The sequence below is a fragment of the Lutzomyia longipalpis genome, chromosome 1, assembly GCF_024334085.1.
Source record: "Lutzomyia longipalpis isolate SR_M1_2022 chromosome 1, ASM2433408v1".
Classification (NCBI taxonomy): domain Eukaryota; kingdom Metazoa; phylum Arthropoda; class Insecta; order Diptera; family Psychodidae; genus Lutzomyia; species Lutzomyia longipalpis.
Window position 1 is genome coordinate 7493430 of NC_074707.1, and position 20989 is coordinate 7514418.

At 43.4% G+C, this 20989-nt stretch overlaps 2 protein-coding genes across 8 annotated transcripts in view; one reads left to right on the top strand and one right to left on the bottom strand.

Moving 5' to 3' along the window:
• On the top strand, positions 1-13234 carry LOC129786404 (E3 ubiquitin-protein ligase hyd). 7 transcript variants are annotated; one of them, XM_055821402.1, is made up of 16 exons: positions 1-229; positions 546-746; positions 809-1097; positions 1542-1750; positions 2158-2459; positions 2538-2740; positions 2806-6063; positions 6136-6307; positions 6374-6640; positions 6769-8741; positions 9071-10154; positions 10808-11054; positions 11134-11340; positions 11444-11591; positions 11698-11928; positions 12020-13234. In XM_055821402.1, the coding sequence occupies exons 1-16, from the start codon at positions 168-170 to the stop codon at positions 12230-12232; spliced, it is 9066 nt and encodes a 3021-aa protein (XP_055677377.1). In that variant the 5' UTR covers positions 1-167; the 3' UTR covers positions 12233-13234. The 7 variants fall into 7 exon arrangements, with proteins under 7 accessions (XP_055677377.1, XP_055677415.1, XP_055677397.1 ...); XM_055821440.1 differs by having other exon boundaries at positions 6805-8741; XM_055821422.1 differs by having other exon boundaries at positions 2547-2740.
• LOC129786886 (uncharacterized) overlaps positions 13111-20989 on the bottom strand; it is a 24144-nt gene continuing 16265 nt past the window's right edge. The window contains exons 5-10 of the mRNA XM_055822138.1: positions 17184-19987; positions 15622-16893; positions 15128-15451; positions 14961-15046; positions 14738-14877; positions 13111-14667 (exon numbers count right to left, since the gene is read on the bottom strand). Coding sequence (XP_055678113.1) covers positions 14487-14667; positions 14738-14877; positions 14961-15046; positions 15128-15451; positions 15622-16893; positions 17184-19987 — 4807 coding nt within the window. The 3' untranslated portion in view covers positions 13111-14486. The remainder of the gene's footprint in view (positions 14668-14737; positions 14878-14960; positions 15047-15127; positions 15452-15621; positions 16894-17183; positions 19988-20989) is intronic.

Genomic DNA, 20989 nt, shown 5'->3' on the forward strand with positions numbered 1-20989 from the left:
TTGACTCGACGCCATTACACACATTTCGATATATAGTCGTCGTCGTGCAAGCGCAAATTTTCTCATGAATTGTGCTCATTTTCAGTGATGTGGAGTGCTGAAAGTGCGTGAAATTTGTGCAGAAGGACTTGCCAATTGATTTAGTGATATTTCGAGAAGCCACAGAGATGTCTTCGTTGCATTTTGTGGTCCATCCTTTGCCAGGCACGGAAGATCAGCTCAATGATAGGTATGGGAAATATTCCATTTGCACCCATATACGCCTCTGGGCGAGACACCCAAATGATATAATGGCGATTAGGTGCAGCCATTTGGGTGTACTACAAAGAAATCCGCAATTTGGCCCCTTTTCGGCCTTTTTTCCACCCCAAAATGCCAAACGTTTGCCCCACACAACGTGGCTTTTTTCCACACACAATACCATGATGACCCCCATGTTTGGGAGTGCCCCATGTGGGGTGGATTCCCTCCGGGGTTTTCTATTGCAAAACGTGGTCAAATTTTTGTCTTTGCATGAGTTGTTTTTTTATTCACCTTTATTGCAGAATTCGTGAGGTGGCAGACAAAATCAATAAATACGGATCCCCAACTCCGGCTGCCCTTGCATCCCTCAAAGTTCCCGTGAAGCAGGTTGTAATTGGACCGTCGCATCTGGGTTTGCTCCTTGAGGATGGGAGGGCCTTCCGGGTGGCATTTTCCGTCATACCCGAACGCTTGGACTTGAGCAAGCAGGAACCGACAAAGAAGTAATTAGTTAAACCGATGGCATCCGGTTGTCGTGCGTTGCTCATGGAAACTTCTACTTTTGATTTTTAAGCAATGGTGGCAGTAGCGGCATCACCAACAACTCATCGAGCGGCTCCAAGAGTTCACCCGGGACATCGAGGCAGTTGGCCCGATCACGGGCACGCATCATGCGTACCGCATCCGTCAGGGGTGGCAGCGGCTCCCGCAGCACCGGTGTCATCATCGGCGGTGGATCATCCGGGCGCTCAATGGTCACCGTACCACCGACCTTTGTACCCGAGGAACTCATCTCTCAGGCACAAATGGTGTTACAGGGAAAGAGTCGCAACGTCATCATCCGGGAATTGCAGGTTTCTATCTTCTCAAAAATTCATTCATTCACTTCTCTGAGGTTTTATTAGCATCCTCGTGACATTTACACAGATATTTGAGTCAGCAACTGTTGTATGCAATCAATTTCATTGAAGATTTTTTTTTCTATATGAACGTGGAATTGCACAATTGCGACAAATTGCACTTTTTTATATAAAATGCTGACTCGCTTTAAAAAATATATTCGCGGATTATTTGCGAGAAAATATATCGTTTTGTCACGCTGCTTTCATCATTATTTGCATGACAAAACAACACAAAAAGGGTTCTATTCTCACTGGAAGTTCTTTGATTTATTCAAAACTAACCCCTTGTTATATAAGAAGAGGAACATGTAAAGAATTCAAAGGATTTCATTGAATATTGGCCAGAAAAAAAAGATTTAGTTACATTTCTATCGTTTTTTTTTCAATTCTTTTTAGCGTACGAATTTGGATGTGAATCTTGCTGTAAATAATTTACTATCGCGTGACGATGAGGAGGGTGAAGATACGGAGGAAGGTGGTGAGAACTATGTCCCTGAGGATTTGATATCCCTCCTCGATAATGGATTTCACACGGACAGCAGCATAATCATCGATGCGGATGCGTCGTTTTCTGAAGAAATCTTCGGTTATTCGAGTATACGCAAGTGAGTTATCCGAGGCTCGTGGCGTTTTGAAGAGAGCTGTTGCGTCAAATCACGAAAATACCGATGCATAGACATTTTTTGTTTTTGGCAAATTTTCACGCAGCATTTCATTTATTTTTTATTGTTTTTTGTATATTTTTTATTTATTTTTTGATTTCATTTCACAATGTCCTGTCCTAACACACTATCAAAATCCCAACTGTTTCTGCCTCGTTATTTTCTCTCCTGTTCTCTTCTTTTTTTTTGTTTTCGTTTTCTTGTTTTTTTTCTTTCTTTTGGTTTCTAATGTCCCATCCAAGGAATCCTCTCGTGGGTGGCGGACGGTAGTCCCACCTGGAGATCCCTCATTTTGCTTGCATCACAAACTAACCTAAAGATATTTATATTGTTTCACTTTCTGAAACAAGCTTGTTATACAGTCGTGTTCGCAACGAGAGGAATCAGAGCAGCAGCAGCGGCCCCAATGCCGAGGGTGGTGGTAGCTCTCGGTCGGGCAGTGCAGCCGGCGGGGCGAGCAGCAGTGCCGGCGGCGGGGGCGGCAGTGGCTCTGGCACGGGTGCTGCTGGAACATCGGGCACTGGGGGATCAAGTAGTGGTGTTGCGTCAGCTGATCGTGATTCATTCAGTCGCTGGCGCGATCGGCACTACTTTGGTCCAAGACGGTGGTTCCATACGGCACGCGAAGAGTCAGCCTGGGATAAGGAAGCTGGTTAGTTGGATTGTTCTAATCTTTCATCCTTTGCTTCTTTTAGTGATTTTTACTCACAATTTATTACATTTAATTGAGATATTGCAGAAACAAAGAAGAAGGAAGTCGCCTCGGGATTGCCGCTTTGGATTTCAGATGAATTGGAAGCATGGCCGGAGAAGGATACAGCTCCCCGATTCACACAGATTTCCTGTCTTCATTCGGAATTTATTGGGGTGACGGCCAAGGGGGAGCTTCATCAGTGGAGATGGGGAGATCAGGATCCCTACAGGAATTTAGAGGTGAGTCTCAATTTTTTTTTTAATTAAGGGATCATTCAACTTAATATTTTTGGATTATTTTTTAGAATCCAAATATCCATCATCCCAAGACATTGAGTCTCAATTTGATCTTTGAGAAAGTCATCCACATCTCTGCCACGTCAATTCGCTGCACAATCGGGACAGAGAGTAATCGCGTAGCAACGTGGATGGATGAATTGCTAGGACATGCTGGGAGTAAGCTAGAGCATGGGCCTGTTGCTCTCCCTGAATTAGCAATGGATAAAATTGTCTCCCTGCACACGTGCACGCTGTACACAGTGGCACGAACGGACACTGGGAATCTCTTCTGGTGGGGTGTCCTACCCTATGGGCAGCGCAAGAGATTGTGGGATAAATACAAGGCAAAGACAAAGAAACCCGTGCGGAATAGCTCAAATATGCCAGAGGTAACTGTGGGGGCGCAGGTTTGCATGAAGAACTCCCCAATGTACATGCCGGGAGCCATTGGATTCACCATTTCCAATGGAGTGCCAAAAGTGGGGCAACTGCTCAATGCTGCGTGGGAATTCGCCGATACGTGCCGTTTTAAATTGGTCGCTGTACCCCAGCAGCCGACCAATTCGGGGAATGCAACGGGAATTCTCACGTCGAATGAGTTGAAGGATTTACCCAAGTCGAGTGGAAGTGGTGTGAATCAGGCACAGAGCTCCAGCAGCAATTCATCGTCTAAATCGGGAAATAATCCGAAGGAGACTGCCGATCGTATGGATATGCCACCACCACCGTCTCCGGCATCGAGTACGTGCAGTGATACAGGAAGCGTAACGTCGCACAAGAGGCAGAAGCGTATGGCACCGAAGGAGGATACGGACAACAAGAAGGATGAGGAATTGTGGACACTGCGTGATGTGGTCTTTGTTGAGGACGTAAAGACCGTTCCCGTGGGCCGTGTTGTGAAAATTGATGGAGCATATGCGGCCATTGAGTTGCCAAGTAGCAATAGCACAGAGTCCAAGGAGGAAGGAGATGTCTGGACAAATTGTCGGCTAATGAAGAAGGAGGATTTGCAGGTGATGAAGTCAACTAACACATCAAGGGGACCCGATTGCTTCCAGAAAATTCCCCGAAGAATTGTTTTGTCCACCCAGCAGCAGGGCAATGGCTCGCAACTCCTTACCCTGGCTGTGGATTCAAAGGGAATACATGCCATCATGAAGACAGGCACAAAGCTACATTATTCCCTATTTAATCTCAATACAGGACGACAGGAGCAGGATAGTGTCTTTCCGAGTGACATTAATTCCTTCCTTGGTATTTCACCGCGTAATGTCTCCTTGACGTGCGCCTCTGAGTGTTCGGAGAGTGTCTTGTTGCTACGCGATGGCAACAGCACAATCTATCCCCTGGCGAAGGACTGCATGGATGCCATACGGGATCCACAGTGGTTGGACTTTCCGCCAATAAAATGCGTCACGGCGTCATCGCTCACCCTCCCATCGGTTGGGGTGAATATGAAATCTCAAGTTGCGGTGATTGTGATGGTACCAGATAGGCAGATTCTTATGCCACGAATTCTCAGGTGCGACTTCAAGGGGGTCAAGTCGATACTCACGCAGCTGGAGAATGGCGAATTGAAGGCTCAGGTGAGCAATATTCTCGCAGAGCGATGCGACGGTAATAGGAATATCATTCATGCTTGCGTCAGCATGTGCTCTCCGTCATCCAATAAGGACAATGATCAGGACATTTCAGCCAGTGGCTCAGGGCTGGAATGCATCAATATCATTTCGAATTCCTTTGCCGGCTGCCGTTCTGTTGGGCTGCGTGACATAATGCGCCGTACAACGCATCGTGATATGGATACATCGACAAACAATAGCGGATTGCAAGCTGGCAGTGAGGATAGCAATTTTATGCCTGTCACCTTCTGGCCACCGGAGTATGATCCGAATTCCGGGGATGAGGATAGCCTCTCGGGATTGAATGCCACGTCCAATCAATCCAAGGGAGCCACGTATATTTCAGATGCAAGTGAAAGGCGTGAAAATGCAATCCCCTCATTGGCATTAATGTGCTCAAGTCCAGCCCTACAGCCACATCTGAAACACCTACTCAGTGGAAAAGATGCTCAGGGACAGACACCATTTATGCTGGCTGTCTCCACACGAGCCTACCAAGCGGGGAAGATTCTTTTTGACATGATTATGCAACTATCCAATGGTGATGCAACGCTGAGGGATTCAATGATCTTCCCATCGGGCTCAAATCCCGATCAATCTCCTCTGTACGTGCTTTGCTGCAACGATACGTGCTCATTCACATGGACAGGAGCTGATCATATCAATCAGGATATCTTTGAGTGTCGCACATGTGGACTCGTTGGGTCTCTCTGTTGTTGCACTGAATGCGCCAAAGTCTGCCACAAAGGGCACGATTGTAAGCTCAAACGTACCTCCCCGACTGCTTACTGCGACTGCTGGGAGAAGTGTAAATGCAAAGCACTAATTGCAGGGAATCAGACAAAGCGCTTTGAGCTTCTTTGCAAGTTGGCCACAGATACGGATCTTGTGACACGTTTCAATTCACGCGGGGAATCAATCCTGCTCTTCCTCATTCAGACTGTTGGACGTCAATTGGCTGAACAGAGTCAGTATCGTTCGAGTTCACGTGTCCGTAATCCAGCATCGAGTAATTCACGCAAAACCCCATCAATGGATGTTGATACGGATATGCCGGAACACAATTTGGAGCCACCGAGATTTGCAAAGAAAGCCGTGGATCGCCTTCTGATGGATTGGGCTGCTGTCCGAGCGATGATTATGACGGGGGTGGAGCAAAAGCAGGAAACTAACCCAAATTCCACGGCACCAGCTGCTTCATCACGTTCAGTCGGGCAGACAATCTACGATGAACCGGAAAATCAATCGCTCTATCTTCAGTCACAGAGTGGGACGAATCTTCTGGATAAATTCACGCACAGTCTCTTTGTTTGCTGCAATCACGAGCCATTAGATACGCTGCTGATGACACTTGTGCGTGAATTGCAGAATGATCGCATCCCGGGGCGCGTTGAGGATGCCCAAAAGGTTGCCAGACGCTTCATTCGGTCCGTTGTGAGGGTGTTTGTCATCTTTAGCATTGAACGTGTACCGGTGTCGGATAAGCAGAAGATACCGCAATCACAGAATCGCAATATAATGACGTGCCGCAGGGTTTTCCAGTCGCTGATTAAGATTTCCATTGAGGAATTGTGCGAGACTGCGGATGCCCTAATTGCACCTGTTAGATCAGGGGTTGTTCGCCCCACAGCTCCTTTCACATTGTCGCCCAGCAGTACAGATGTGAGTCTTTGGAGGCTTTGAAATGTTTTTTGTTTGATTTTTTTTAATGAAAATTCTGTTTTTTTTTTACAGAGTTCTGACGATGTGTTTTCGGTGGAACCACTTGCACCACCAACTGCACGACACAGCAGTGCAATGTCAGCATCAACAGCTGTTTCGCGGATTGACAGTGAACAACAACCGGGCTACATGTCTCGCATTAATGTCCGTTTGAGGGATATTGATGATCAAAATGACGGAGATGGTGAGAAAACAAAGCAAAAAAGATTATTTTTGAAGAGAAAATTTTAAATTTTCCTTAATTTTTCAGCCATTGGGCAGGATGATGGAGAGATTTCGGAGCAGGATGAAGTAATGGAGCGCGATAGTCGTTCCAATGTTCGTCCGAATAATGCAAATATGGAAGAAGAGGCACAAGATGCTCTTGTGAGGAATGAAGAGGCTGTTCAGGAGGGTGAGAGTGACAATGAATTTAATTTTGCCGAAGCAGAGACGGAGAGTGATTCAGATGATAACCAGAGTACTCAAGATGCTCAAAGGAGTGTCCAGACGGGAGCCACAGCTGGATCCGATACAGGTGAAGAAGAAATTGATTTTTTTTATAGATTTATTTCTTTGGTAAAAGAACTTTTTTAACAAATAAGATTAGCTAGAAATGAGCGGATTTTTGTGCTTAGAGATCCTGAAGTTTTCTACAATTTTAAGGTTTCTTTTCACGCATCATCATTCATGACGATCCAGATGATTCTGGGGAATCGAGTCAACCAGATGACGATGGCTCTGAGGATGGAGAGACAGATGAACACTCTCAGGAGGACTTTACGTACACATTGGGCGAAGAGCAGCTGGAACGTCGAACAACATCATCGGGGAATCAGAGGAATAATCTTGCGCCACAGAGTATGCAATGGGCAATAAGGAATCGAGATTCAAATCGTTCCTCGGGCGTACGATTGGCAGCTGGTGGATCCAATCTTGTCTTTATTGATCCAACAGCTCTGAGGAGATCCACAGCAGCGAGTGCAACGCAAGATCCGCATCCGGGTGGGACAACAGCCAGTTGCTTGGCACGAGCATTTGGAAGTGTTGTCCGGCAAATTTCAGAACTACTAAATACCCCACCGGATTGCATTCAGCAAACACCACCAATGCAGCAAGTGTTGAATTTCACGTATCAAGACACGATGAAGTTGCAAAAGTACATTGAGACACGACTCAAGTCCACGTGGGATTGGATACTCACCGTAATGGATGCCACGGAGGCACAATTGAAGTTTGGGGCATCATTGACAAATTCAGCTGATCCCTCGCATCCGCTGCATCCCCTACATCCACCCCATCATCCCACAACGAGTAGCAGTGGGAGCAGTTCGATGGGTGTTAGTGGACTTGGGAATGATTCTCAACCATCTCGCAGGGAATTCCTCACCTATTGCTTGTCCCTTATGCGGGCACATAGCTCTGAGCATCGGGATTCCCTGCCTGTGTTGGATATAACAGCCCTACGCCATATAGCCTATGTCCTCGATGCCATTATCTTCTACATGCGTTCAGCCACGGAGCATGATTTGGAGAGGAATGATAGTGGTGGGTGGAATGATCAAGATGAGAATGACAATGAGGAGACAGAAGATGAGTTGTCGTCGTCACTTGGTGTGGAAACGGATTCAGTTGATGATGATCTCGCACCATCACTTGGGCGTCGTCATGGCTTCTTCCAGCGCTCCGATTCAACACTCTGTCTTGGTTGCCCGGCTCCGGATCCATTTAACACCCCAATGGCTGAAGCTCTTCCGCTGGCAGATCAGCCACAACTCCTACAGCCCAATGCAAGACGCGAGGATATGTTCTCAATGCCCAAGCATCAAATTACAGTTCCTACAGTGGCCAATGAGCAGCCGGGTGTTAATTCACCCCTCGAAGTACCACCAACACGGCTGGGACTCTCATCTGTGGGCATCAGCACAAGTCCCGCGTCTCCGGGCTATGTGGAATTGATCTCAGACATTATTCCGTCGGATGAAATTATTGCCGAAGAATCAATGAGTCAGCAGGAATTGTCCAAATCTGGTGATGCGGAAAAAATGGACAGCGATGTGAGTGAGAATGCGAGTATCGTACCAATTGCGGGTCCATCGAAGGAGACGACGTCACAGGTGCCGGAAGCACCTGCGGAATTCCCAAGCAATGTTTACGTGCATCTGAAGAAGCGAAAGTACTACGATCACTTTGCCACGGAGGAAGTGAAGCAGCAGACTGATGAGGAACCACAAGACTTATCATGCTCCAAGGAGAGCATTGCAAAGATGGACGTTGATACGGATAATGATGTTGTGAGTGATTCAGATTCCGAATCGGGCACTGTGCAGAAGATGCCGGAAGAATCCCAGGATCAATCATCCTCATCGGCTTCATCGTCAATTCGTCCGCAAATTATTGTCACACCGCGCAAAGTAGCAGCTGCCATTGAGTCCGTGACTGCGAGTGTTTTGGCGAAGAATAAGAAAACAAATTTAGCTGAATGTGTCTCTGAAGTTCCTATCACCCTGCTGCCCACGTCATTCTCCGTTTTTGACATTCAAGGCACTTCCTCAGGGGCAGGAGCATCGGGAAGTGGAGCTGGAACGAGCTCATGTGGCTCCCCATCGAAGAGTGTCATTGTTCGTGCTGGATCATCGGTGAGTTGATTCATTTTTTCTTTATATTTTTTGTTGATAAGTTGTGTGGGCTGTAGATACGGAGTCAGAATGACTTATTTATCAACTAGACTGACTCTCACGTTCAACCCTAGAGTAAAGAAACACTTTCTAATGAGCTCGAATGGGTTAAACCAATAATTCGGGAACAGATACGGAGTGAACAAAAGCTTTTTGTTACTTGTTAGTTAGTTTGAAGATTTAATTCAAAAAGAGTTCTTAAGCAGAAGATTTAGATTTTTAATAGTCTTTAGCCAAATTTTAAGAGAACAGAAGAATAGTTTTTTGACGAATTTCCTCCTCCCGGACAGGCATGCTCGAATTCAAATGAAGTTCTCCAGCAACCAGATCCAATGGAGACTCAGGAAATTTCAGCTCATGTCACTGTGGAGACAACCCCCTCAGTTCAGCCACAAATGCACCACGAACTCCCACCGAGGGGTCTCTACTTCCGCTCAAGTGTTGCAAGTCAACCAATAACATCGGATCTCCTCCTGGGACGCTGGAGATTGTCACTTGATCTCTTTAGTCGTGTCTTCATGGAGGACGTTGGACTAGAGCCGGGGAGTATTGTGTGCGAACTTGGTGGGTTTCCCGTGAAGGAGGCACGCTTCAGGCGAACCATGGAGAAATTACGGAATAGCCAACAGAAGGATTTGATTTTGCCGAAGATGGAACGAAATAGGGCAAGTCTCCTCATCCAGACATTCAAAGAGCTCAACACGCAGTTTGGCAATCAAACAAGACGTTCACATCCACCGCTCATCTTCAATCGTGTCAAGGTGACGTTCAACAATGAACCGGGTGAGGGTTCTGGCGTGGCACGTAGCTTCTACACATCACTCGCCGAAGCGATACTTGCAAATGAGAAACTCCCGAATTTGGAGGCTGCACAAGTCGGTCCAAGTAAGTATACTGTGCCATTTGGTTCGATGTTGAGACATCGTGGTGTCACAGGATCTTCTGCACGAGATGCAGTTCCAACTTCGGCAGCTTCCCAAGCAACTGCGGCACGGCGTGTCTTCTCCAATAAGTCCCTCTGGCGCCCTGGGCGTGAGACGCGGAAGACGCTGAACTACGATGCGCGCCCGTATACACCGCTTTCGGCAATTGGAGGTGCGGGATCGTCATCAGCTGGTGGCTCCTCTGGGGGTAATGCAGCAGGTGGTTCGGGTTCCAGTGGGTCCACTGCCACAGATATTACCGTTCAAATGGGAGAGCGGCTCTACCCACGCGTGTATGCCCTTCATCCCAATCATGCGGCCAAAATCACAGGGATGCTCCTCGAATTGCCACCAACTCAGCTACTCATGCTCGTGTCATCGGAGGAGACGCTACGGCAGAAGGCCAATGAGGCAATGGATGTAATCATCTACAGGCAGCGTCTTGAGCCAGGTTAGTGTTCTTTTTTACAATTTCTTTCCTTTCGTTTTGGTTAGAATTAAAGAAAAATGGTTTGAGGTTACAGAAAAAATCTCCGGGAATTGCGAAAGAAGATTAAAATTAATTTAATAAATAAATTAATTAATTAAGGGGTCGATTCTGATAAAAATCTTTTCTTTTCTAAAAAATTGAAAGGGTATTGCAAGATTTTGACAATTTATCCAATTGATGTTTTGAAATCGTTCTATTGTTGTTCTACATAAAGAAAAAAAATTAAAAAATTTGTTGTTTCAGAATAAAGCCAGGAAGATCTTTAAAGAGTCATGGAAAGTAATTTTCCTTCAAAAACACGACAAAAGAAAGAAATAAAATGTCAAAATCTTATAAAGATTTTTCCCAGAATACCAAAAATCTTATAACTGATGAATTGTAAGAGAAGAAAAGAAAAGATTTAAATTAGAATCTACCTCATTAATTTCTGAAATCCAACTTTGTCTTTTAAGAATTTAATCAAAATCTTGAATAGAAAAAAAACCTAATTTTTACAGATTAATGCATAATTTATGTATGCTCTATTTCCTTGAATTTATATTGCTCTTTCTCTGTAAAAGAAATCGATAAAATGTGAAAAATTATTAATAATAAACAAATAAAAAATTCGACAGAAACCGGCGGTGGATCATCAAGCAGCGCTAATTTGGGTGAATCCTCAGCAAGTGGTGGGGGTAGTGGTCAGACTTCTGGGGGTAATTTTTCACCGTCAAAGAAAATGAATCCCATTGTTGTGCTGGAAGAATGCCAACTTGATGACTCGGCACCGCTTTTCTACTCACCCGGAAAACGTGGCTTCTACACACCACGCCAAGGATGTGCCACATATGAAAGGATAAATGCATTTAGGAACATTGGACGGTGAGGAAGAGTCTTAACATTTTAATTAAATCATATTCAGTTTTGAGGAGATTTTAAACTTTAAAAATTGAATTTTTAGACTTATTGGACTGTGTTTGTTGCAAAATGAACTCTGTCCGATGTTTCTGCAGCGTCATGTGCTCAAATATATCCTGGGTAGACCGATAAGATTCCACGATCTTGCATTCTTTGATCCGGTCATTTATGAATCCCTTCGACATCTCATTAAGGATTCTCAATCGAAGAATGGGGTATCAATACTAAATAGTTTGGAATTGAACTTTGTGTGAGTATTTTAGTTATTTTTATGAAATTGGGGGTGATTTTGATGATGATTTGTGAGGTTTTTGACTTGATTTTTTGTTGTCCTCCTTCTTCTACTTCCACAGCATTGACCTTTGTCCCGAGGAAGGAGGTGGCTCGGTTGAGTTGGTGCCTGGTGGACGGGATTTGCAGGTGAATGAAACAAATGTATACGACTACGTCCGAAAATATGCCGAGTTCCGTATGTTGAAAGCACAAGAGAAGGCTCTCGATGTAAGTGTCGTTAACCCCTTTTTTAGAATTTATTGTCTTTTTGTGAAATTTCTTTTTCTTTAAGTTTATTTTTGCTCTATTTTAATTTCTTTTTGTATGTATTTAGGCAATGCGACACGGTGTTTACGATGTTCTGCCGGAATATGCATTTGATCGTCTAACAGCTGAAGATTTGCGTTTACTTCTCAATGGTGTTGGGGACATTCATGTGGGCACACTCATTTCCTACACGAATTTTAATGATGAATCAAATGAGAATAGTGACAAATTGCTTAAATTCAAACGATGGCTGTGGAGTATTGTGGAGAAGATGAGTCCTCTTGAGAAGCAGGATTTGGTGAGTTTAAAAGCTAATCAATTGCTTTAGAAGCTTTAGAGTTTTATTTGAACAAAAATTCATTCAAAATTTATTTTTTATTTTGCTTCAGGTGTACTTCTGGACTGGATCACCAGCTCTACCCGCATCCGAGGAGGGTTTCCAACCAATGCCATCAGTTAACATTCGTCCAGCTGATGACACACATCTCCCAACGGCAAACACATGCATCTCACGCCTCTACATCCCACTCTACTCCAGCAAGGCTATCCTTCGGCACAAGCTCCTTTTGGCAATTAAAACGAAGAATTTTGGATTTGTCTAGGCAGCTTCAACGAGAGGATAAATTGTGAGTGCATAAAAACAAGAAGAATTTTGCAATTTTTCACTTGATTGACTCCACGAATTGGCTGCAAAAAATTCTCAAAAACAAATAAAAAGATGTCGTTGATTAAATTTATATTATTCAAAAAAAAACATAATAGAAAATAATAATCATATTTTTCTATTTATTTAATTTACTAGGATATTATTTGTATGTGAAAAAGGAATACGACAAGTTCTCTTTTTTTATTGTTATGAGTATAGCTATAAATGAGCAACAAATGCATAAAAAATGCCACATAATTTCCTTTTATTATAAAAAAAAAGAAATCTTCTGTTTAATCTTTTTTTTTTTTGCTTTTTTCTTTCAAGTTTATTAACTTTTCTTCTTTATTTTTAAATAATAAATTTTTGTATTTTCTTTTTGCTGTGATTCGCTACATAAATATTATATTAGAGAAACTAAACTCCTTCCAAAGGAGCTAGAATGCATTCACAAATGCAACAAATGAATGAATTTAATTTTTGATTTCCTTCGAAATTCCTTCGTTCTCAATTTAAAACATTTATTCCAAAAAATAATTTCAAAAGTTTCATAATAAAAAAGATTTTTTCCTCCAAAATTTTCCCAATTCAATTACAATAAAATAAAATTAATATGTGGCTCAATGAAAATTTAGAAAAGTTTTTTGCAACATAACGAGGAAATAGTTTACATAATAAAGATGTAAAAAAATCATAGTTAATGACAAAATCAACAGAGTCAAGTGAAATTATTAAGTAATACATATAAATAGAGAAATATCACAGGAACTACATACAAGAAATTTAATTTGAGAAGAAACAGAAAATATTATTAAAAGAAAAAAAATAATCTTGCTGACGATATATCATTCTTAAGTTAAGTAAAATATTATTCACGCATAAGATTTGCCGTAATGGATTAATTAATTATTATCTCAATTATTCTGATATGGAGAGAATATAATAGTTGGCAACAAAACCATTTTTTTTCATTTATTTTATTCTACCAAAAATCCTTTTATTTTATTTTTCTTGGTATAATTTAGTCCTACACTCAAAATTCTAATGAACTTTCTTCATTTTGAGAAATATGTAATTACAAATGGGTTCACCCCTTTCTTTTCCCCTTTATACGACCGGAAGGGTAAAATGGTTTATATTGGGGGTTGCTTTGATATCAGACTTTTGTGTTGGGGGGGAAGGGAAATGCGGAATTCGGTCACTGAATGAAATTTCAAATGTGCGACACTTTCACATGTCGAAGAATGGCTTGAAGCACGCGATGCTCACACACATTCCCTAAAAACACATTTCCCCATCCTTTCGCGCAGTGACAACAACTCCGAAATATGGAGCATCAAACAAGCAGGAAGTTCTCCCTTCTGCGGGATTTTTATTGTAGTTTCTGTCCCACAGGGTCAAAACAATATTCAGCCTAATTGGAAAGATGGCACGAGGAAGGGGCAATTCAATGGAATATGCAAACAACAATGATGAGCTTGATAAAGCTTTCATTGCAGAATTGTGCCAATTTATCTTTTTTTAGGCTTTTTGTAAGGGCTGTAATTTAATTTATTAGCATTCTGGAGAATTCTTTTATTACTCAGTAACAGGGAGACTGTTCTTACTCCAATTTTACTCCAACTTCATTGGAAGTTTGATTTTTCGAGCTCTTCTTAATTTTCTGATTAAATCTCATCAAAATCATAAATTTTTTGGGTAAGTTTTAAGGTTTTGATTTTTTTTTGATTATTTTAGCTCTATTAATTCTGTCAAAAGCAGCGATTTTAGACAAAGAAGCTTTGATTTTCTTCACTGGTTTTAGATTTAAACCTCTAATCTATGACTGTCTTAACGTAGGCAAAAAAAAGCAATTAAAAAAAATTAATTCGCGCCGTGCTTTTGTGGAAGCTTAATTGTATTTTCAACAATAAAATTAATTGAATTATGAATAAAAAGGCGGCAGACCTTGATGGATAGGCAGGACGGAAACTACAAAAATAAACCCACGGGAGCCATAATTAATATTTAATTTTAATCCTTTCAATCAAATTTAATTAATCATCCCTCCCTCCTCAATTCATCTAATTAATATTCAATCAACGTATATTAGGTACAAACTAATCGATATTTTTGGTACTAAATTATCATTTCTTCCTTCTCTGTTACATTACAATTCCCTAAAAAATTCTAAAACTGCATTTTGAAGAAAAATGGGAAGTTTATAAAATCTACGTGAGATAGGATCTATTCCTCGTGAAGCAGGAACTATGCCTCCTTGTTAGGTCTTTCTCACTCATTGTTGGTACACGAGGTTTTGTTTCTGGTGCAATGGCATTTCCCATGATGCTGAGGCTGGCAACATCATCTGATTGGCTTCCATCGAGAGACATTCGGCGACTGGAGAGATTTCTATTGCATCATGAGAAGGGGATTGAGTGATTATTTCGTCTTTTATTCTTTTGCCTTTTGACACACTCACCCAATTGATCCGTCGCGACTGCGATTTCTGTAGGAGTCCTCAATGGCTGGGTGGAGGGATTGGAAGGACATGGCGCGCTGTCGGCTGAATTTGGAGATTGTTCGGGTGGCGGAAGTGACGGCAACGCTGCATTCCACACGCTGTTTTTGGGGGAGAAAGGGGGTTGAAGAGAAATAGGGTCAGTGTGCCAGTGAATAAATATTGGGGCGAATACCTCGGCTACCTTAATTGCTTTTTTGGCTGTTTGCCGCGACACCGCCTGACTTGTGGCTGTACTCACTTCCGGAAAGCGATAATTCCTCCCATTAGCTGCGGATATCACGAGATATTCAAATTTTTTATGTTGGTTCTTTGAGAAAAAAAATCGTGGGATGCTTTTTTGTGTGGTACCTGATGGAGCTGGGGTGACTTTTGTGAGGGTTCTCTTGGGATTGAGGGTGTGAGCACCAGTTGGGGGTAGTGCTGGTCGGTGTGCCCTCGTATCAGTAGCCCCCGGTGGTGGGGGTGTCATCTCGTAGAAATCTCTGCTTGTCGTTGCCGTGGACGGCGGTGCCTGTGGGAGGATGGCCTCTGTTTGACTCTTCGGGAAGCTGAGGCGCATTTCAACATCCGGCGCCAATTGGGGATGATAGTTCCCCGCCACAGTAACTGACCAACCTATATGTGTGGTAAAGAGCGTGGATTTGTGACTTTTTTTTCTCATCATCTCACCCCCTCATCGTATGAGGAGCGAGGGAAAAAGACACGCAAATGACCAAAAAAAGAACTTCCAAAGAGAAAAACTTCGTCTGATTTTTATTTGTTTGTTTAAAAAAAGGAAAAGAAAAAATCTCTAAGAAAGCACGCGGGAGATGCTGAGCAAAATGCAAAAAATATGTATCTCTACAGCAGTCCCCAGGGTGGATGCCAACCCACACGAAGTCCCTTCCGAGGTGTGAAGAAATTACCTGTATTCGTTCCCGGTGTAGCCGTCGTACTCGTTGCCGAGGCGAAGGAAGATTTTGCATTTGAGCGACTATTTGGTGCCTTTCGGTGGCTGGCGAAACGACTTGAATTGGCCCATCGTGATCTCATTGGGGGATTCATTCGCGGAGCTGGTGGACTGAAGTCTATATCCTCAGACCCCGAGGAACCACCATCATCGTAGCTCTGTGGTGATGAGAGAATCCTATAGGGGCTGGGAAATTTAATTTTCTGCCTCTTCTCATCTGCTGGTGGTTTCTTCTGACTTTGGGCCTTCCGTGGTGGATCCACTTCGTCGTGAATGACACGATGTACAGCTGATCCACGGGCAATGGGTTCAGGAATATCTCGGGGACGATTAATTTTGCCCTTTTTGGAGTCCTCTGGGGATGGAACGAATCTCTGTATCCTCTCATTTGTCTTCACGCACCTTGTACTGATTGTCTCGGGATCTTTGGACTTTGTTTGCGTGTGCTGATGATCAGATTTTGACAGGATCTCATAGTAGTGGTGACTTTTGGCTGTCTCATAGCCACTCTGGGGCTCCTCGTCTGCCTTCTTGGCGCTAACACGTCTCTTCTTGTCGCAAAAGTGGCAGGATCGACTGGTGTCCTCGGGTGAGGTTTTCTTGTGTAAATCCGGATTGCAGAAGCAGCAATCCTTGCACACATCCCTCGTCCGCACAGATGGTTGCGTCGAGCGGGCTGTTTCGGGCTCCGGGGGCTCCTTTGCCACCTCCACAGGCGGAAGCTCAACCGTGGGGATGATCACAAAGGAGTTGGAGTCAATTACTTCCGTAGCTGCTGGCGCTTCCTGGATTTGTGGTGCCTCACGGGGTGTTTTCGTTGCTACCTCTGTGGGAACTTTTTCTCGGTGATCTGAAATGGAATCATGAGGCTGAGGCATGGAACTTGTGCCGGAATCCACCTTCTCGATCACCGTGAGGATATTTTCGGAGCCAGAGCTGCTCGTGCCAAAAGTGCCGGCGTCAGGGGCTGTGGGATCGAGTGGGAGGTGGGTGTTTGTGCAACTCGACGTGTCCGGTGAGTAGAAATCCACAGTGGAAAGGGAAACAGAGGGATTGTGCATGAAGGATGAAACGGTAGTTAGGGTATCTGATGATGGTGTCAGCATGAAGTGATGATGACATGGATGATGTGGACAGAAATGATGATGAGTGCGAGATGATTCTTCTGCAAGAAATTCAATTCTTGTCATTTTTTCTTTTCAATGAAATTCAAAATGATTTATGAAAGAAAGAAAAAAAAAATATCCTGGAAATCCCTCAAATCCCAACAAAACTCTAAAGAACTTCCCTGAATCTCAAGATTTACGAGACAAAAAAATCCTCACGAGAAATAAAAACAAAATTTGTGCACAAAACTTTTATTTAAATGTGAAAATTAATTAAAAATCATTCCAAGAACAAAAAAAATTGCGGTGAGAAATGAAATTGAAGCAAAACCGGATGTTTCCTCTCATTGCACTACGAGCATACCTTCAGCCGAGGACTCCTCGTGTGGTTTGAAGAATCCCAACCACGTGTCACTCTCCAGAGCTGCTCTGCCACGATTAGTCTGACTTTTCTCACTCTCCCTCTTTGCCTCAACGACGACCTTCTCTCCCGGGGAGCTTTTCTCTGAATTATTCTTCGAATTATCCTCCACAGATGGAGCTTTGGTGATAATCCCACTACTCTGCATGGTCTCCTTTGTGGTAGTCCTCGTGGAGGGTCCATGTCCACTATCTACGCGAGTTTTGTGAGTCCCGGACTCCTCATTGGATGAATCAAAGGAAAAGCTGCTCCTCTCTTCGGGGATAACATCGAAAACCTGATGGTACTTTATTCCACTATTTGCTGATCTCTTCTTCACCCCATTCCGCTTCCCATTGACTGCCTTCTCAATTTTTGGCGATGCCACAAACTCAATCCCCAAATCTACGGGATTGTTGAGAGCCTCAATCAGGAGATCGGCTATCAATTTATCCACTTTCGTATTAGCTACAGCTCGTGGAGAGGAAGTTTCACTGAGTGGAGACTTCCGTGCTGATTTATAAATGGGCACCGGGATTCGGGATCGTCTAACAGACTTCCCACTAATCCTATACGTCAGGGGATTCCGCATTCCCGGCGATGTTTCCGGAGAACTATCCAAACACTCTACAATTTCGAGAATTTCAATTCTCTTCTCACCATCCTGAATCTCCGTTTTCTGATACATCCTCCGTGGACCTCCCTCAATGTCTGGAGTCAAATCTGCCGTCTGATAGAGTGTCATGTGCTGCACATCCTTTCGCACACCCTTACTGCGCCTCGGTAGTGTATCTGAGGCAGATTTCTTCATAGGGACTTTTTTCTCAGGCACCGGATGTTCCTCAGATTTGGCTTTTGTAAACTTCCGCGTAATGTTTGTTCTCTTTGGTGCTTTAGGTGCCTTTGTGGTGGTTTCTTTAGTCTCCTTTGGCGGCGGATTGAATTGCATATTCCCCCTTGAGTCTATCGTATAGGATTCCAGCATGCCAATCTCTGTTCTCAGAACACTCTTCTTAGACCCTTTACCATTGCCTGAAGCTGCCGGAACAGGGATATCTTTTTTGGCAATAATTGCTCTTGAATTGCGATCTGCATTTGCTTGAAGCTCCTCCAGACGTTCTTCGAGCTTCTGATCAATGTACTTTTGCATCTTCTGCCGTCGTCGTAGTTCCAGCTCCTTTTTCATATCTCGCCGCTTCTGACGTCGCACAAGCTTATCGCGTAATTTCTCAGGCATTGTATCAGCAACAACAATGTTCTCATCCACGGGAATTTGATTCTCAGACATGGGCACAAAGAATGCTTCACCCTTCTCTCGAAAATGTGGAGATTTCCCGTCAGTATCAGCCGATGTGGGTGCTCTGAGAGATTCAGTTGAGCGATATTTATGATCTGGGGATTCAGGATCATCGAGACTATCAACCAAGCTTACACTGTCCTCATCATCGGGCAGCGCATCCCCATTCTCAGCATCTTCACATGCAGAAGCTGATGATGGTTGAACTTCCATAGATTCCGTGCGTGGAAAAGCTGAAAGTCGGGGCACAAGAACAGGTTCTCCATTGACTTCAACATCGGGATAGGAACTCCCTGTGCCAACAGCTGCCATTTCCTGAACTTCAGGCTCTGAGCATACTGATGTGTAGCTCGAGAGATCTCCCTTACTTTCGGCTGAATAACGTGGAAAGTAGATGGGAATTTCCTTTGATTCCTGCACCTGAGACGGAGCTACATCAGCATGAGCAGGTGGAGGAGTTGTACTCGATGTCCTTGTGTCGGACACATCAAGAGCAGGATCCGAAATGTCCGCAGTGGAGATTGCACTGTATACCACCTCACCATCTTCCACAGTGTTGAGATTCTCATCAGCAGTAGATTCCCTTGGGGTTGCAGCTTCATTCCCATTAGTATCCTCAGTTCTGATTAATTCATTTGCATTCGACGTCTCAATCACATTATTGAGACTGTCAATCAGCAACTTGGAAATATATCGATCCATCTCCTCGTCGGATTGGTGTCTGTTGACCCTTTCGGTGCGTGTCACCGTCGTCGTGGTGGGGGCACCATTCATATTCTCATCCCCCGTACTCGAGGTGAGTGTCGTTGTTTCAATCTCAATCCGCAGGGACTCCTCAGAGGGGTTATTGTTCTCCTGCGATGTGGGTGTCTCCAGGGAAGTCATGTAGATTTTCACATTCTTCCCCGCGGGTGGACTCGATGAAGACACCGCCGTCGTTGTGGGTGAATCCCGTGCCATTGGACTACTTGTTTCCGCAATTTCACTTTCCATTCGCGAATCCGTGGCTGGACTTGCCATGAGTTTCAGTCTCTTCGGGGAGGCAAGTGATGGGGTACGACCACTCGCTAGGAAAACACTACTCTGACTGCTGCTGCTGCTACTTCCGCTTTGCGTCCCGTTCAGCTTCTGGCACTCAACACACTGATGTACGTCAAAGTGTAGCCGTCGGTGTGACCGTCTCGGCGGCGGTGACCAACTGCCCGAACGAGAGTCCGTAAGTACCCCGCGTCGGGTGTCTCGACCCCAAAATCGCCGAAGGAGGGTGGACTTTCTCATGTCGCTGCTCACGGGGATGGTGGCACGCGACAAATTCGAATCGGAACCACCCCCACGACGACCCGGGCCCATTTCGGCTGGGGACCGCATCAAGGGCGAATGGCGTGGCGTTGGGGCCGTTGACGCCACAATTGGCTCCTCTTTCGCCTCGAGAGATTGCTGCTGCGATAGTGAATGCCTGATTGAGGGTGGCCCAACATGAAAGGAGAAGAGGTTCGCATTAATATACAAGGTACGATGATTTAGCTCGGAATGTACGCAAAATTTTTTTTCGTGAAAATTAAAATATTTTTTTAGAATAAATATAGATGGAAAAAATATTGCAAGGACAAGGACCTTTAAATTTTTTTATGGTCATGTTTTGCAAAGAGAAAAGTTTGATCAATCACCAAATATTTATAAAATGCTGCAAGTTCAATTTTTTATATCAGCAATTTTATATGAATGAAATAGATAGAATTGCAATTGATTTTATTTTTATTTATTTTATAAAGAGGATGCCATCATCCCTGATGATTCCCCTTGCAATTGATTTTAAAATTAAAATAGAAAAGTGGAGTAGAGTAAGAGAACAATAAGAACTAGAAAGCTCTAAAAAGCTCTGAAAATTGTCCATTTTCACCCCCTTGTGACGGTATTGAATTTGGTGTCATGTTATTTGCGTACGTTAACCATGCGTACGTTACCTTTTTCGAGTGCATTGCGTACGTAATTTAAAAACAATTAAAGACTAATAAAAAAGGTCACTACCTGCGCCAACAGGTCAACTTACAAACAAAATGAAACATACCATTTTCAGCAACATCAGCTCAGTTCTTACTCTTTTCTTATACTCAACGACCCAAGCAACACGGGTTTTCACGACTAGTCAAAACTATTTTTCCAATATTTTAATTATTATTGCTATTATTGTATTCTTGTTCAAAATTGAATCATATAAGTAGTCGTCAACAATTTCTCTACGATTTTTCAATAAAATAATGCAAAAAATTTAAATACTTGGTACTTTTTAAGAAAAGAAGTCGTAGTGTTGTCGTAGTTCTGACAACATTTTGTAATAAGGATACGTAAAGTTGTGGATAGTCGTGAACATAAAATTCAATTTTTGCTTCATCTTTTAATATAAAAGACATTTTGTAATGATTTCATCGTTGTAACTTACTTATAAACAATTCCTTGA

Excerpts from the sequence above, each read along its gene's own strand:
- LOC129786404 (XM_055821402.1), top strand. The coding sequence starts at position 168 with ATGTCTTCGTTGCATTTTGTGGTCCATCCTTTGCCAGGCACGGAAGAT. Across the intron at positions 747-808 it reads AAGCAGGAACCGACAAAGAA|ATTTTTAAGCAATGGTGGCA; the intron begins GTAATTAGTTAA and ends CTTCTACTTTTG. Across the intron at positions 1,098-1,541 it reads TCATCATCCGGGAATTGCAG|CGTACGAATTTGGATGTGAA; the intron begins GTTTCTATCTTC and ends AATTCTTTTTAG.